Source organism: Mycteria americana, chromosome 2, assembly GCF_035582795.1.
Source record: "Mycteria americana isolate JAX WOST 10 ecotype Jacksonville Zoo and Gardens chromosome 2, USCA_MyAme_1.0, whole genome shotgun sequence".
Lineage (NCBI taxonomy): Eukaryota > Metazoa > Chordata > Aves > Ciconiiformes > Ciconiidae > Mycteria > Mycteria americana.
The window spans coordinates 25,711,136-25,728,507 of NC_134366.1; the positions used below are offsets into that span (position 1 = coordinate 25,711,136).

At 43.2% G+C, this 17,372-nt stretch overlaps 1 protein-coding gene across 6 annotated transcripts in view; it reads left to right on the plus strand.

Moving 5' to 3' along the window:
* Positions 1-875: 875 nt before the first annotated feature.
* The window catches only part of CDK14 (cyclin dependent kinase 14), a 357,378-nt gene continuing 340,881 nt past the window's right edge, over positions 876-17,372 (plus strand). For 4 of the 6 annotated variants that reach the window (XM_075492799.1, XM_075492800.1, XM_075492801.1 and 1 more), the window contains exons 1-2: positions 885-1,479; positions 7,738-7,769. In XM_075492799.1, coding sequence (XP_075348914.1) covers positions 1,389-1,479; positions 7,738-7,769 — 123 coding nt within the window. In that variant the 5' untranslated portion in view covers positions 885-1,388. Of the gene's footprint in view, positions 1,480-7,737; positions 7,770-17,372 lie in introns of all 6 variants that reach the window. The other 2 variants (XR_012774172.1, XR_012774170.1) reach the window with 2 other exon arrangements.

The following is a 17,372-nucleotide window of genomic DNA, read 5'->3' on the forward strand; positions in this document are numbered from 1 at the left end:
TTTGAACCACGCAAACCTGGGCTTTAAGACGTGTTACCTAACATGTATTGTTCTCGAAAAGTACCTACTTTATATTTTAGACTAGACATGGCCATCCATCTTGATGGGTTAAACTGATTTATTTTTCAATAAAGTTGGTTCAATTGAGTTAACAAGATCAAAAGCTCCCAACACTCATTAAGTTGCAGGCTAACGCACTTGAAGGCATATTATCTGGCTGTGCTTCGAGATGTAAGTGGAGAGGAGCCCAAGTTTCAACTTGAAGGGCTGGGTGCGTACTTACGCAAGGGCAAGGTGCCTTTTTCCTACCAGCCTCACCACAGCTACTGGGGCAGCATCCCACCCGACACCCGCCCAGAAACTGGGCCAGGAGGGCGCCTTCTTCCATCGCAAAACCCGCACAACTTGCACGGGCCTTTAAAAGCGGCGGTCCAAAGGGGAGCAGAGGGTTCCCTCGGCCAGGAGCAGACCTCCACCCGCCTCGGCGTGCCGCACGCCGGCGGGCACCGTGACTTCTACCGCCTCGGGTGACAAGGAACCCATCCCCAGGCGATGGGGCGCAACAGCTTGGGCCGCCGACACCCCTGGGCGGACGCGCTGCGTTCGTTCTCCCCTCCAAACGCTACCACAAGCGTCTTCCATGCTGGCCCCGTCCTAACAGCTCCCGGCGGGGACTGCCGTATCGCTCCCTCCGCTCGGGACGCGCCCGGAGAGAGGCCGCGTCCCTCGGCCCGGCCCCAGCTCTCCCGCCTCCCCCCTCACGCCCCCGCCGCCGCCGCCGCTTCCTCTCCCGCCCGCCTCACCCCGGCAACGGCCCGTCCCGCCGCCCGGGAAGGGCGGGGCGGGGGCGGCTGCGGCGCGGGCCGGGCCGGGCGGGGGCGCCGGTGGTGCTGCGGGGCTGGCGGGAGCCCCTCTCCGCTCCGCCGCCCGCCAGCGCGGGCAGGGCCGGCCGCCGCCCCCCGGCCGCGGCGCGGGGCTCCCCTGCCCTCCCAGGCTCCGCCTCCTCCTTTCTCTCAGCGCTCCCTCCCTCCCTCCCTTCCTCCGCCCGTGCCCGCAGCCCCTCGCCGGACTTTCCCCTCACTCCTCCATCTCTCCTCGGCGCTGCTCTGCCCCCCGCGCCCTCCCCGCCGCGTCTGGCTCTGCCGGGGCAGCCCGGGGAAGGGGGGGCGGGACGGGGCTATGAGCCGGGCGGCGGCGGCGGGGAGCCGAGCAGCAGCAGCAGCAGCCGCCGCGGCGTAGGGCTCCTTCCCCGGGCGGGGCCGGGGCTGTCCCGCTGCGCCCCGCGGCTCCCCGGGACAAGGGGGGAGCCCCGGAGCCGGCGCGGGGGTCTCTCCCCGGGAGCCAGGGCAGCGGGGGCGGCGGCCGGGGAGCGGCGGGGGTCGCCCCCCATGTGTGACATGATCGACTCGCAGTCCGCCGAGAAGATCAGCAGGATGAAAAAGTTGCGGAGAACTTTATCGGAGAGCTTCGGCCGAATAGGTGAGTCCCGCACCCGGACGCCGACGGCGCTGCCCGGCGCCCCGGGGGGGTCCCGGCGGCGGAGGGCGGGGGTGGCTGCGCTGTCGGGCAGCCCCGTGCCCGCCGCCGCCGAGCAGCCGGGCAGGGGCAGGGGCATTGGCGAGGGTGCCCGGCGGTGCCGGGTGAGGGGCTCGCTCGGTGGCTTGTGCGGCGGCGGGGCGGGAGGCTGAGCGCCGCAAGGCTGGAAACACCCGCGCCGCCGCCGTCCCCGAAAAACGTTTCTCGGGAGGAACGCTCAGGAAAATAACAGCTCTTTCCCGGCAGTGCATGTGCAGCCCAGGCAGTGCTGCATGGGTCTGTAATGGAGTTAGCCCAAAATAGGCTAGAAAAAAACCAAACTGTAAATGAGAGTTGGCTAGCGCGCCTCCATCGCCAACGAGAAACCTTGGCAAAAAGCAAATGGTTATTTTCGTTTTGTGGCAGGTCTGGTAATTTATTTTTTGTTCGGGCTGCACGTTGTTTTAAGTTGAGGCATGAGATGCTGAAGCAGATAACGGCGGCCGGGTGATGTGGGAGGCCAGACAAAAGAAGTCTGTCATCTGCTGCGAAGTCTTGTCGTTCTTTCACTGACATAAAGCATCCTGAGGTAGTGTTATCTGAACGCTGCTGCCGAGCGTGTTATCTCCTGGTATCACCACATCGCGTTTGGTTTTGACACCAGTTTATTTTGCAGTTGAATTTGTTACCGAGAACAATGCCAAAGAGTTCTGGTGTGCTCGGACTGGTGTTTCTCTTGGTCTTTGGCACACTATGTTGCTTAATTCACCGTTTAAAGCATTATTTCCCACTGACAGCATGAACACGCAGCTGAGCAGGGAGAGAAGGTGCCTTGGAGGAGGTGCGAGGTATCCCCGAGCTGGCTGGGCAGAGCAGCTGGAGGTAGTGCCGGAAGGCCGGGCAGTGGCCGGGATGGGCGAGCGGACGCAGCAGCCCCCGTCCTTGTGGACCCTCTGTAAGGGCCCTTCCACAGCCCACACCCATCGGTTGTCCCACTGGGACATTTTTCCTTACAGTCGGTCTGACTGGCAGACGTGGGTCAGCTTTCAGAGTTGCTTTGTCCCAGTGAGAGGATGTGAAGTGCCCGTTCTGCAGCTGTGAGCTGTGGCATTTGGTTCTCCCTCCATAGCCCTACCAAGGAGGTGCACTAAAGTACGTGGGCATTACAATTTTTCATGTGTTGCGTGTGCGTTCAATGTATTACCTTTAGTTTTTAAGGACTGCAAACTTTAAATGTAGGGTAACATTTGAAATCAGGTATCTTTTATTGTCCTACTGCAAGATGAAAAAGACTGAGAAAAGCTCATTCATATTTGTAAACCAGGAGTTTCAAGGGTAAATGCCAAGTTTCAATTGTGAAGCAAATGTCAAGTCACAGTTATAAATCTCTCTGTCCCCATATGAAAATAGCTTTTACCTATCATCAGTCTTAAACTTGTAAAATGCATTTAACTTTTTTTGATTAGGAAAAAAAAAAAAAGCAGTGAGGTGTTTGGTCTGTCACATGTCTGTGTGCGTGTATATATACACAGAGAGACACTCTTATACAGAACTGTGGAAAGGTTTTACTAATAGTGGAAGTCATTAACAAAGAAAATATTTTGAATGAAGATGCTGCTTTGTTGTAACAGTGACAGTCCTGTTAATGCCTTTTAGGGAGCATGGCCCCTCCGGCTGGTAATGTCTGCATGTTTTACTTGGCTCTGTTGGATTATCATCTCTTTTTGTCATTTTTCACAAATTAAACTACCTTTTAGTTTCCTTGGGAGCTTTGGCCTGATTTTAGGTACACAGATTGTTACGTCTTCCAGCTCCTCCAGTTCTTTGTGCGTGTGTGCAGCAGTGTAGGAGTGTGGTCGGGTGCCTGGTTTGTTTGTTTGTTTGTGGTGGTTGCTTTGTGATTAAAACTCAGCTGCTACCAGCGAGACTGTTCAGTCTTCAGATGCTCAACTGTTTTGACCCTCATTCTGGTAACTGCACTTTGAGCAAAAAACCTTCTAATTTATCAGTATGAGGTTTGAACATAGTCCACTCCCTGATACCCAGAGCCACAGATAAGCCCAAGCAAAGCACGCCTATGTTTAAAAAACTCTTAACTTGCATACCAGGAAATCCTCCGTTAAAACACATGCTGTACTTAACTCTGATATTGAAATGCAGGAGAGAAACCCCAAACCTCATTAGAAAAAGTCTTTCTGGGTATTTGTCACTCTGGTTTCACAGCTCTTTTTGGAAAAGCTGGTTCCTTGGTGAGGTTACCGAATTACTAATTTAATATGTGTCTAATCTGGAATTTTGTCAGTCATCTGTTCAGTTATGATTTATTATCAATAACTATGATGATCTTTTAACTTTCCCTGTTCTGCTGCAATTTACACGTTTTCAAACGTTTAAGGACACAGTATAGCATCATGAGCATAACCATATAAATGATACAAGAGTAACGTGGTGGTTGAGACAATTAGCGAGTCAAACTTCCACGTGCTGCAGTAGGGAACACCTGATGGCCGTTCTTGGGATGGTAAGGCACTGCTAGGCCTCCCCCCTGTGTTGGCAGTATCCCAGCTGCCAAATACAATTCTTCCAATACTACAAGACCCCTTCATTTTGATACCAAAGTTTATATTAGCCTGTTGGATAAGAGCGATGGAAAGGTATCCTAATTGTCATTGGCAGTGGTTTTTTTTTTTTCCCTAGGGCTTGCAGGTTAATACTCAATAAACTACGTTCAAGACCACCTTCTCCCCACAAAGTAATCCTCTCTATTTGAGAGGCTATATCAGTAATGAATTTATAAGGTGATTTATTTTTTTTTACATTGTGCCACAGTATGTTAAACAATTTTTGAACCGATTTTCCCCAGCATCTTTAGAGAAAAGAGGAGGTAGTCTTAAAACCAGCTTAGTTATCCCCGGGGCACAACCGATGATAGCCTCAAGTAGACTTGGCCCATCTTCTTAACTGTGAACTGATGCTTTCCAGCCACTACACCCAGATGAAGATCTGGCTGTATTATACGTATTCATCCTGTAAAATTATGATCCTGCCCATAACTGTTAGGGTACCTGGTACTGAGAATGTTTATTTTGCTGAGCTGAAAAATGTGATGTGTGAAATTGTCCATCTCTGAGCCTTCACCCTGAGCATTCGCTTTGTGCTATGTGCAAGCCTGGTAAAGGGCGATACGGCACCACGATGTGTTGAAGGAAATGCATATGGCCTATGGTGCAAAAGTGAAGTTAATATTCTAAAATAGACAGGATGGCTTTTTACTGCAGAAATTATGTGCTCACAGTTCTAGAAAAATGAACTATCTTTGCAGCTGAGGCACCCTTTCTCCTGGCAGAAGTTTTCTCAAGGAGTGTCCCTCATAAAATTTAGCTCATCATAAAGGACTTGCGTTACTAAGAATCTGAAAAATTTACAGAATTCTTTTTATTGATAGGTTTCTGGCAGCCTATCCATTTTTATACAAACATCCAAATTAGTTTAAAAATTCTGATTTCCTTGCTTATATACTGTGTTGTCCTTATAAACGAACACATCATACTGTATGTTAACCAACTTTTTGAGATTCAGTTGACTCACTGTTTATTTTAGCATTTAAACCTTTATTAGGTTTGGTTCTTAGTTTTATGCTTTGATAATTATGTAATTAAAATTAATAATGAGTAATTTTATAAAAGTATCATCATCTTTTAGTTATGTAAAGAGTTCTTGGCTATGCATTTGTTGAAGTTCATATAGTACCAAAATCATATTTGAGATCTCTTCAGCTCATGCCACTTCACTTCTGTTTTCTTATGCAACCTCTTTAGGCAAAAACTAACACCAGGGTAGAAGGGAAGGAAGGAAAAAAGAAAGAAAGAAGGAGAGAAACATTGCTGAGGTTGCTCACAATGCACTGAGAGCAGTCTGTGGGCTTCTCAGCATCCCTGGGCTTTGTTACCAGCTCCTCACTAATACAAAGGTTATCTCCACTAATCTCCTCCAATGTACACTCACATAGCTCACATACCTGAGATAATGAGAAGTTCATTTGTAAACAGGTTATTTTTTTTTAAGTTCAGCAAAGCTTTTTTTAATGGTTTAAAAAGAAAAGGATTGCATTGATGAGGAAAAAAACCCGGTTCAACTATAATTTGTTGTGTAAAATACGCTGGTTTGATGATTTCTTTTGAAGATGCTATGTAGTGAATTGGTTGAGAGTGAAATTATTATTAAACAGAATCTGATTAAATGAGTGGCCAGAACTCTCATATTCTTATTTGTGGAGATTCTTAAAAAACCTCTTTTAGTCAAAGGTAGAAGTTAAGGTAAAGACAAGCCAAAAATACGCAGTGGATCACAGATTCCCCATTTCTTGTTGTTCTGTTACATTGTGAATTTTGTTTGGTTATCTGTTGCTTGGCTATTCCTGGAATGTTTTGGTCGTGTGAAAATCTTGTGTTTTGGTAAGGGAGAAAAGCTTGTCAGTGTGACCTAGGTGTGTCATATACTAATTTATAGCTTGTATGTCATTGTGACCTGAAAGATAAATGAAAAGATTAAAAGTGTGTTCTTAAAACGCGTTCTGCATGTCAGGTTTTTTCTTTCTTTCTCCCCCCCCCCCCCCCTTTTTTTTCTAATGTCCTGACTCATAGTTCTGGATACTTGGGATTGGCAGTCTGAAAACGTTTTGTCTGGCCTTCAAAACCATAAAAATGCACTCATGATAAAAATATACAACGTGTGCCTCAAATCTCCTCGGCAAAATCCCAGTTTGTTTGTTTGTTTGTTTGTTTTTTTTGTGTTAGTGAGCTGAAATCTAGATGAGTAATTGTAACACAGTGATCTTCAAAGATTTGAGGGAAGACATATTTCATGTCTGAAAGAAATGGGAATTTGAAAGGAAAGGAAGGCTGGACGATCCCTGCTTTTCTGTACAAGGAGAACTGGGATTTGTGCCTTGCTACCCATAGCAGAGCTTGTGGAGCTGCAGCACTTTTTGCAGAGGTGTCCTGCCTCTGTTATGCCTGTCATACAGCTTCTACAGTTTTGTTTGTTTGTTTGTTTGTTTGTTTGTTTTTAAGCTAATAACACTGTTGTTTCTGAAGGCAGGGTTTGGAAGAGGTGGGGTTTAGAAACTACTAGCGATTTGAAGGCAGAAGGAGCATCTAAAAGAGCAAAGAAACTACTGGAGTCTAGATCCTCAACCATGCTAGGCGCCTTAGTATTTCTCTCCTGCAGAAATAAATGCATTTTAAGTGTAAGAAACATGATACTGCTGAAGTGATGAAGAGGGAGCCTTCTGGGGCAGCACTGCACGAACTGTGTGGTCATTCAGGTGACCTCCCTCAAATTGCAAACCTTCATGATTTAAACTGAAAAGAAATAGTGCATCAATGCAATGGTTTGTCTTATTTTAACTCTTCAAGAGAAGTAAACGAAGAGCACTTTCAGGTGAGGGTGTGCAGTACACAGTCCCCGGTTGGGCAGGTTGTGGTGTACAGAGAAAAGGAACCAGTCTTGTACCTTCAGACTGACACAGTTCAATGGAGACTGGGAGACATTAATTTTCTTTACATTTCAATACAGATATCCAGTATGCTAAAGGAAAAATTTTCACCAGCCTAATCTTTGCTGCTACTTCAGAACTATTCATGTCTATTTTCTTGCTTTACTAGCTCACATGATTTCTGCACTGTTTTCCTCTTCCTTGTTTGTTGGTTAATTGCTAGTTAACAGTGTAAGACAGACAGAAATCTCTTCTGCTTTACTGTAAGTCATATTGTAAAAAAAAAAGAAAGAAAAAAGAAAAAAGAAAAAAGCATGCTACAATGCATACTATTTCATAAAGGTTTAGTACGTGACAAACTGAATACATGGTTAGGTATTTATTGTACTTTTCCCTTTTGAAGTTCAGTCAGGCTCTCCATAAAGTGTTTTCACGCTCACTAGGAATTAAAAAAACCCCTAACTTGTGAACTCTTATTTTCTTTAACCTGAGAGGATAATATTTTTCATAAATATGTAAATTTACTTTCTGGAAACACGCTGTGCAGTCCTACATTCCATTTACAGATTCAGATTTTGAGTATAAAATTGTTATTCATGCCAGCCTGTTCTTTCCTATTTTAACAGAAAAATGCTGCTCTGTTTTTCTCTTTTCTGGTGTTAGTTACTTTGTGCTCACTGAAATGCAGTACAGATAACTATTTCTTTTTTTGTTTTATTTTAAAGCCTTGAAGAAAGAAGACAGCAGCTTTGATGAGGTAGGTTAAATATCTTTGTAACTTATGTAGTCCAGGTATACCTTAGTACTTCTCACTAGTGCTAAAAGAAACTCATAGATAGTAGTGTTATGACATGCATATGTGTTAATACATGCATATTGCTCAAACATATTTTCATTTTCCAAATGACAACCAGATAAATTTGTTGGTCAAAGGCTCTGAATGGAACACTTGGATTTTTTTGGAACATAATAAAACTAAATGTTGTATGAAAAGTGGTCATTTAAAAACGTTCTGTTCAGAGAAATGTTGCATGTGGAGAAAATACTTTATAGAACTTTACCCACGGGAATTCTCATAATTGTAGGTCTGTACTGTAACAGACAGTGGAAAAAAACATCACTCTTGAGAGAACACCTTATGTAAAGTGCTGCTGTATTGGCTTCTTGCTGAACATGTCAACTGAGATAAATGCTTCTTATGAAATTAAAAAAAACCCAACACCACAAAACCAGCAGCTGGCTGCGTTGGTAAAGCTGATACTTGATTATTCAGTGTAATCAGTTTGGGGTCCTGACCTATGTGTGATATGATATGTGTGTTAATTTGTAAAATATGCTGCTCATCATTTGTGCTTGCCTTTACTTATGGTAGGCTTTGAGAGGTTCAGGTCAGTGCGAGCTGTCCTGCAGCGCATGTTTACACAGGAAGAGGTGTAGGTCTTGGTGTGATGAGTTGTCATATTGTAGTCAATGCTTGGCTTGCCTCTGCCACCATAGCTGGAAGCAAATGGTAATATTTTCATGTGTTGATGTTATGCTTCTGGCATTTCTGTGTTTTCTTCTTCATTGCATGCTGTAAGCTTAAATTCTTGGCTGATTACAGTGAGATAGCTGCTGTGTAATGCCAGATTCTAGAATAAATAAATGATGATGTAATGTCCTTGATACTGGATCAAATCAGACTTCATCTCTTTCTAAACAGATCGCACTGAATTTTACACCCCTCTGCTCAAATTCAGTAACAGTGATATAAATGTTTTGCGCTTTTCTGACGTGCGTTGCAGAGACCTCTGACTCGGCTGAACCCCTCTCAGGTCTGGAGTGAAGGTCCTGGGGTTGGACTCTGTGTTCAGGAACTCTTGTCGGATCACGCAGTGGTCCTGACTATTGTATTTCTCTTATAACACTGGTAGAACTTGATTCCTCCCTAAAAGTTACACTTGTGTGAATACGTGGTTGGTAGACTCTGAACGCTTGTTTTACAAGTCTGGTCTGTTTTTGTCCAGTACTTTCTTCTGAAGGCTGCAGTGGTATATCTGTGCTATAACCTACCCAGTAAATACCTGGTATTAAATCTGATACAGAATTTGAAAGAATCTGTAAAAAAATGCTGTCTTACGAAGATGGCATTTTTTCTGTCCCCTCCCCATCCCCAGGATTGTTTATCTACAGGTTGTATGCATTTTCTTTAACCCTGGCTTTCTATTTGAACAGGAGACAACTTGAGCAAATTTTTATTTAAATTCAGGGGGTTTGGGGAAAAAATAATCTTTCAAATATGCTTTTAATGGAATCTGGCAGATTGTTGATGTGAGTTACTGCAGAAGTAGCAAGAGAAGGCTAGTGGGAAGGGTACACAAAAGAATTTTCTTCCATCTCATGTAAATAGGGAAGAGCTTGATGTGACATTAGCATCAGTTGGTTCCATAGTTTTAGGTGACACTTCTTATAAGAAAGAAAAGCGTGCTGAGATTTTATGTTGTCCTTGTTATCTCTTCATACTCAACGCTGTGGTTCTTGGCAATTATCTAGCCTAAAGTGTGAATTGGAGAATGGGCTGTACCGCGTATCACTTAATTCTTTTCTTTTCAAACATCCTTCAAATCAGAAGATAAAAACAGCTTTAGTAACAATAGTGTACCTGATTGTGATGACATGTACTTCTAAGGGAGAGAATATCTGTGAGCAGAGGAGTGGGCACATTTGTTGGTCTCAGCAGGCTATTGTGAAAAACACTAGTAAGACCATACCATGATATAAAAGGAAGACAATCTAGTCTTCTGGCTAGTATATGTTGTATTGATATACCAGGGATGCAGTTACCAAGAGAGTTATGATGACAGTAAGTGGGAATATCAGACGAGAAGGAGAGAGAGGAGGTAGTTGTCCAAGCGCTGTTTTACTTCAACTTTGTAGGTCTCCTACTACGAAAAATGATACAGTCAAATATTGAAACGTAAATTGCATTTAACAAGCAGCACGTTCTCCCTGTACAGTTAGTGAAAAGATACTCCTTCTCCTTTCATGGTGCTGAAAGATGCCTGTGTCTCCCCTTTCCTGGAGGGAGGTTGGCCTGTGAAGTAGGGATTGAACAAGTAGCAATGAACTTGCGGGTAAGGACTCTGCGCTCCCAATACCTCGATAGAGAAGGAGGACCGATGTGTTTTAGCCTTTGAAGCTGTGACCAGGACACCAGTAGCAGAAGCTGGCCAGCAGGGACCTGAGATCTCTGAGGGGGGAGGGAAAGTGGGATGAAGAGGAAGATGACGTTTCTAAAGCCACAAGGTTTGGGTTTGCAGCCCAGTCAGTTGTCAGGTTGTTCTGCACGTTGTAGGTGCTACGTCAGGAGCTTACTTGTTTGTCCTTCAGGAATCGGGGGAAAAATTGAGCTGTTCAGTGGATGTTACTGTACCTACTTTACACTTGCAAACAGTAGCTCAGAAATGTACAGCACTGCAGGAAGTCGTCCTTTGAAGAGAAACGACTAAAAATTAAGATATCAAACATGACAAGCAAGTGTATCACATAATTGCTTTCTGTGGGTTATGAAATTAATCCCTCTAGTAAGTTAGGACCAAAACAATCATGAACAGCGAAGTCTGTGAATAAGTTGCATGTCAGAAAATAGTTTTAGTTGTTCTAGAAGTGTTTCAGGGATCTTTGTGGTGCACTTAGTCCTGCCCATAAGCTCAGAGCACAACAATAGCATGAAGGAGTAGTGTAGGATTTGTCACTTTTTTTTGTACGTGCTGTTGTGTTCCTTTGATTAAATTTTGAATGAAAAAACTCTTTTCTGTAGGTGCTGCTGGCCTTTGCTTTAGTCCATGAGAACACTTGAATTAATCCATGTAAAACCACTGATAGCCTTTTTACCTTCCTAAGATGACATCTTCCAGAGACTCAGGTGAATAAAGGAGTAGGATACACACCGCTTTTTGTATAGTCTTTCATTCAAAGCAGCAAAGTAATAGTGTGCTGCTTTTTTTTTTTCTTTTTAAATTTTAGCCTTTTCCTTTTTGTCATACCAATGTTTACTGGTCACATTGTGGGAACTGGAATATGGGCCTGCTCCAGAACATACTGAAATCAGCAGGAAGATTCTCAGCGTTTTCAATGGTTTGTGGATTGGTTTGTTCTATCATGAAATATCATAATTTGGGGGGTGTGGGTGTTTGTGTGCAGGCTGTTCTTGCCTGTTTTCAAAGTTAGTTTATTTGAGTGGGAGAGAGTAAGGCATCTTCGCCTTGTGTCCTGAAATGTTGTTACCTGCTCTCTGAAGTGGGCAAACTGGGGGAAAAAAAAAGGAAAAAAAAAAAAAGAAGTTGCCTTCCTTTTCAAAGCAACCTAAATTTCACTCTCTGAGTGTAGGTTCTGGCATGGAAAGCATCTGCTTCATTCTTCTAGGCAAAGCACTGATTACCTACTCTGGATACCAAGACAGAAGATAAACACCTCTGAGGAGCAGCATTACATGCAAAGAGAGGTCTATAAACAAATGTTTGGCCCTTGAGTGAACATTTTATTTGTGCTCTGGTAGTTTTTTCTCTGCCAAAGTTTAGAGTAATTACTTCCAACTATGCAAGATTGCTTTCATGTCTGTGGACTGTTAGTGTAACAAGAACTATAGAATTTGTCCACTCTGCCTTATAATGGTGGAACTGTTTTCTTTTTCACTGAAATGAATGTGATCAAGGCCAGTAACGTGTGGCTGAATTGCAGCATATTTGTTGGAATGACAGCCAGCGTTGATGATGTGACTAACCTCATTGCAAGGCTGGTAACCTGTTCCTTTGGTTAGCTGCTTGCTGTTATGATTTATTCCTAGATTATTGTCAGTCAGTCTCGAGCTGTTGGTTCTTGTCCTTCTGTTGTTAGTGGTTTCTCTAAGCACCTAAATCATGGTTTAACACCTTCAGTCATATGTGTGCACACTAGATAAATTAATATCAATGTCATAATGAAATCAAACCAAAATAATCTTAAGACTCAAAATCAATAAGAATTGCTGTAATTACTGCTTCTTATATGCTGAGTTGTATTGCTGCTGTTTAGCTATATTTTAGTGTTAATTTTGCCCAATATCCAGAGCACCTTTTTCTTTAAGGCCACCTTCCTTAGGAAATTAGGATATTGTGATTGTGCCTGCTGCATATGTAATACTTTCTGACTCCACCCAGTAACTTTGAAGCTGTCCGACGCTAGACGCCTAGATGCTTGGTGAAAAAGCATGTGAGCTGGCTGAGGGATAGAGATAAGAATCTCCTCTGATGGAAAAGCTGGAATGCAAGTTCTTGTGAATATAGGAGAATCTGGTTGGAGGTGTTATGAATACTCTGACCTCAGCAAAATCCTTAATACTCATGTACTCCTTACTACGTTTAGTGTCTCCAACTCTGAGGAAGCCAAATTTCATTTATTTCGCTCATGGAACAACTTCTGTGTGTTTGAAGTGGAAGTGTGTGAAAGGGGAGGGAGTTTTGCCAAGTCAGTTCTTCATTCTGTAATGTGCTTGCTCTCACAGTCTCTCTCTCTCTCTCAAAAAAAAAAAACCCAAACCCAAACCAAAAAGGCTACTCCCTCTGTGGGACATTGCCATGAAAAATGTCTTGATTTAAAGGACACCCGTCTCTGAACCAGAACTCTTGTGTAGAGAATATTTTGAATTTGAAGAGTTAAAGGGAAGGGTGTAGTTGGAAAAAAAAGGAGAGCTCTGTGAAGAATGAACAAGAGGAATTTGAATGCCATAATGCAGGAGGCATACAATACGCTAAATAACATTTGTGCATTTTTTTAAAGTTTTATTTATAGTAAGTAGCTTGAGAGAGAAGCGCATGTAGGAAGGATAGATATGGAACTATATCTTTACCTTCTCCTCCTGCAGGAGAGGATCTGGATTATGGGAGATGGAGGAGAGAGAAATCTATCTCTCTTGAGACTCGGTGTTACTTTTTGCAGGATCTTGGAATAAACGTTGACTGTTTCACTCCTGGGAGACTTAAAAGGGTGGGGTTGGTGTGTGGCAGACTTAGGGAAGAGCCTGTGACCCAAAGGATTTTGGAAGCCTGCTTGTCCCTCCTTCTTGGGTGTGGTAATTCTTTATTGATCTAGATACAGTAAAATCGTTACCAGCCATGGCGGAGCTGTCTGCTTTCTCATGACTTGGTTTATATTTAGGAAGCAGGAGACTGGTGGTGACTACCGAACCGCTTTGTGTTGTGATGTGTGGTATGTTGCGATGGAGAATTTCCAGAGAAATGGTTAGAATATGTGCTATATGGGTAATGTTTACAGATGGTCTGAATACCTTTGGGGTGGGGGTGTTACCAGTGCTGAGAACTTGGGTTTGACTTAGGCTGTGTGATGACTTTGATGCAGTTCTCATCTGCTTAATGCTGGGACAAGCAGGTAGTGTGTGGTTATCAGTTGGCGTGACTGAAGGCTGATGGGAAAGAGATGTAGGAAGTAATGTTAGAAAAATAAAAAAGCCTAAAACTGAATTTGGAAAACAAACATAGAAGTATGGGTGTCAAAGCAGTTTCTAAATAATACCAGGGAACTGGGTCAGAAAATCTTCATCTGGTGGTTTAAGTTACTCTGCCAAATGTGTGCAAAGGTAGTTGAAGTGTCTCGAGAAATGGGTCTGTTCAGATGTATGTCACAAAGCAAATGAGAGGAAACATAATTCCAGGCAGAAGATAACAACTCAGTATTGGAAGCTGCCGCTTGTGAAGTGTTACTTGAGACATGACACAGGCAAATTTTTTTTGGGGGAAAGAGGGAGGTAAAAGCTCAGTAATGTCATCTGATGCCTCCTGTGGGAGGCCCATCTTCATTCATGTGATTCTCAGATTCACAAGGTCTTTGTGTGCTGGAAAGATTTTTCCAGTCTGCCACCTTTGGGAGGGAGACTGGGTGGGGATGATGTTGTCTCATGAGCTTTTCCATTACAGAGGAGATTTCCCAGGAGATGGTTTGGTGGGATTGTCTTCCTACTACTCCTGACTCCACTTCCTCCTCCCCCCAGGACTGTTCACTTCCACTACTGAGGAATGGTGTCTGTCCAGTGGTTCCCTAGCAGCAGATGGCTTAGACACCAGCTTGCCCTGCAGATTTACTGGTCTCTGCTGCCATGTGCCATGTCTTTGAGGCCATTCCAACAAACTATGAATCTGAATTATGTCACTGGTTCTTAGGACTGGTGTGTGATGCAAGTGTGTGTGTGTTTGTAGCGGAATAGTGCCAGCACTTCAGGTCTTACAGAGCCATTCTCAGCTGCTTAAAGGGAATAATTGTTTCCTCTAGATGAGGACTGATAATATTAGCAAATGTGCTTCAGGTGAGTGTGGAAGAGAGCAAATACTGCCATTCTGCTGGAGAGTGGCAGCTTCTTACTGGATCAGCTGTGGGACAGATGAGCCTTTCATTGGTCTGTAAAAATGCTGGTTTGTGAAACTTCTGCTGGCTTAAAAAAAACCCCAAAAAACCTTTGGACAGCCTCACTTAATTTCTCAGAGAATTACCAGTATTTATATGGCAACTAGGGATTCCTGTCACTTCGCTGTGCTGTGTTGCATGTGGAAGAAAGTCAGGTTCTGGAAGACGCTGAGGCACTTCAGAACCAGCTCTAGGTGACCACAATGCAAACTGGTAAGTAACTGAGAGGTGGCAGGAAAGCCACCAAGAAAAACTGACTGTGGAATGGCTGCTGTGTTGTGTCTGGTTTCAAGGCTTTGAAGAAAAATTGGAGATAGCGTGGAAGGTTTTGAGATCTACTTGGCAGTGATATTTGCTCATTCAGAACAGGAATTGTTCTTAATGTTGGGAGATAAACCTGGGCTTTAGGAGACCAAAATTTGGGAACCTTTCTGTTGTGCTCAGGGAAGAGTTTTCATCTCAGAGCATCCCTTCAATCTGTTGAGTGGCAGTGGTTTGACTTTTTGCCCCAGCCACCGATGTGTTCAGTTGTGCGTTCTTCTGCCTGACGTGTTTGTTGACAGCGCATCCAGTTACCATTCAGAAAGTGTATATTATTTTCATGGGGTAAGAAAACTGGTTGTCAGCTGTGAAACTGCTTACTCCCCTTCTCTGCCTTCCCTTCTCCTATGGACACTGAATGGAAGAAGAGCTCATGTTACTAGTTAATATGTATGTGTCCTTTGCTTAATTTTTCTGTGAAAATGTGTGGAGCAAAGGAGCAGAACTTGGTCTGAATCCACGTCCACAGCAGTGACTTGTGAGGATCCGGCCAAAACACTGACATATATAAAAGCTCTTACCTCAGTTCAGGTCTGCAGGCAAATGTTTTAGCTATCAGAGAAGCATTGCAAAATGAAGATGAATTTCCAGGCCTACTTCTCTCACTTGTGCATGCGTATTTTTGTGTTGAATGTTTCTGTTGATCAGATGGGAGGATATATGTGTTCCAGAGATGTGGAGTCTGAATGCAAGCTATTATTATTTTGATGAAGTATGCTTACGTGTAAATCCTGCTGTTTATTTTCTTGGGATATATGGCATATAGTAATTTATTGGTAGATTAAATAAAGTAGAGTAACAAAACAGAGTATGTTACATATGGGATAAATAGCTTCTTGTTCTTGGCCTTGCTGGGCAATCTCCTGGTTGTGAGGCAATAAATAATCCTGTGACTTCCTTGATGGGTCTGTCTCTTCCATCTTCTTTGTACTTAGACATTATTGCCTTTTTTTTTTTTTCCTTTCTTTCTTCCAAGCCACAGTACTAACAGACATATGACTATATTTAAATCTTCTCATGAAAGGATCTAAATGAAAATTATTTCTGTCTACTTTCTAGCTTTCCTGAGAAATTCTGCATGTATGATGCCTTGTCTGCTGTGTCTCACTATATCACTGACAACCGTATATTTGCAGGATCCCATCCACAGTAACCAAGGCTCTGAGTCAACTGACATCTCTCGCTATTTATTTGGAAGGGATAAGAAAAGGAGATTGCAGGCTATGACTAGTTTATTTAAGCAAAATGGATTTTATATGCACAAAACAATGTCATTTTGATGATATTAAGGCCTAAAGAAATTGTCATTGCCTTACACCTGTTTCTCTGTATATTCTGGAATTTGTTTATCCCTTTTCCCTTCCAGCAAAGCTTTCTACTTTGATGCCAGTTGAGTCATAGTCCTGCTAGTACTTCTTTTGTTCTTTTCAGGTATGGCAATTCTCCTTATCGAGTTTGAAAATTCAAACTTGAGTATTACAGGTTATTTAAATGTGAAATATTGGCAGTGACTTAATAACTAAAAATGTGAATGCTGCTGAAAACTTAATGACAAATGATGGAGGCAAGGCCACTGAGAGAGCACATAGTGCATTATCACCAATTCCAAGTAACAACTGGAATTATTTGTGTTTGAGCTCTCCTGAGGTAGTTACTTAATCTGAATTAAGTTTCTCTGTAGGATCCAGGTGTTCACCTTTTTCAGTGTTGAGAAATGAAAGCAAAGCTACTAGCTGTAGAAGTTATTCGCTGCCGTGCTGGCCCAGGAAAACAAGTGGTTTACAGTATTTTTCCTGCTGTCACATGCTCAGCAGGGCTTTTCTTTGTATGTGAACTTCTCCTTAGCCTGATAGCTCACATATGCAAAAAGATGTTCTTCCATACATACATGTTTGAAGAATTCTCCTGTTTCTTTTAGTGAGAGTAAAATGAATTTCTTGTTACCAGTGGATTCTTATTTGTACGTAATCGCACTCAGCGCTATTTTGCTTTAATGGACCTTTGTCTTCCTTTTCTTCCACTAGAACTGCACATTCAGACTCGGGCACGGGTTGTGGCCATGGTGATCCTGAAACTGTACCTGAGGCTGGCTTCATGCTGTTCTTGAACGTGTTTTCTGAGTCCCATCTTGAAAATTCAAGTCTGAAGGAATTTGTCTGAGGTCACTTGCTGTGATTAGTTAGGTCAGATATGCCCTTCAGCTTTGAAATCTGGAAGACTTTCTGTTATCCCAAGTATGTTGCAAGAAGTAGTGCAGAGGCTAGGATGCATATTTTGGTTCATAATATTTTTCTTAACACCCTCTCAGCTGAAGCATTTTTCCTCGCTGTATTGTTAGGCAGTTACAGAAAGCAGTTAGAAGGAGAACGTATTGAAATTCATATAGAGCTCAATCAGTGTCCCCTTCTTTTTATCTCTCTCTCTCTCTATTAACATACAGTGATTATTGCTTTCTGATGAAGAAGCAAGATTTTCACATGCTATTTCTTTGGAAGTCCTTTTGTTCTTTTTTTGGTTTTGTTTTTGGAAACCAGCCACGTACACGACCCCCCGTCCCCCCATGGGACTGGTTTGTCTAACCTCTTCTGTATCTTTTGGAATTAGT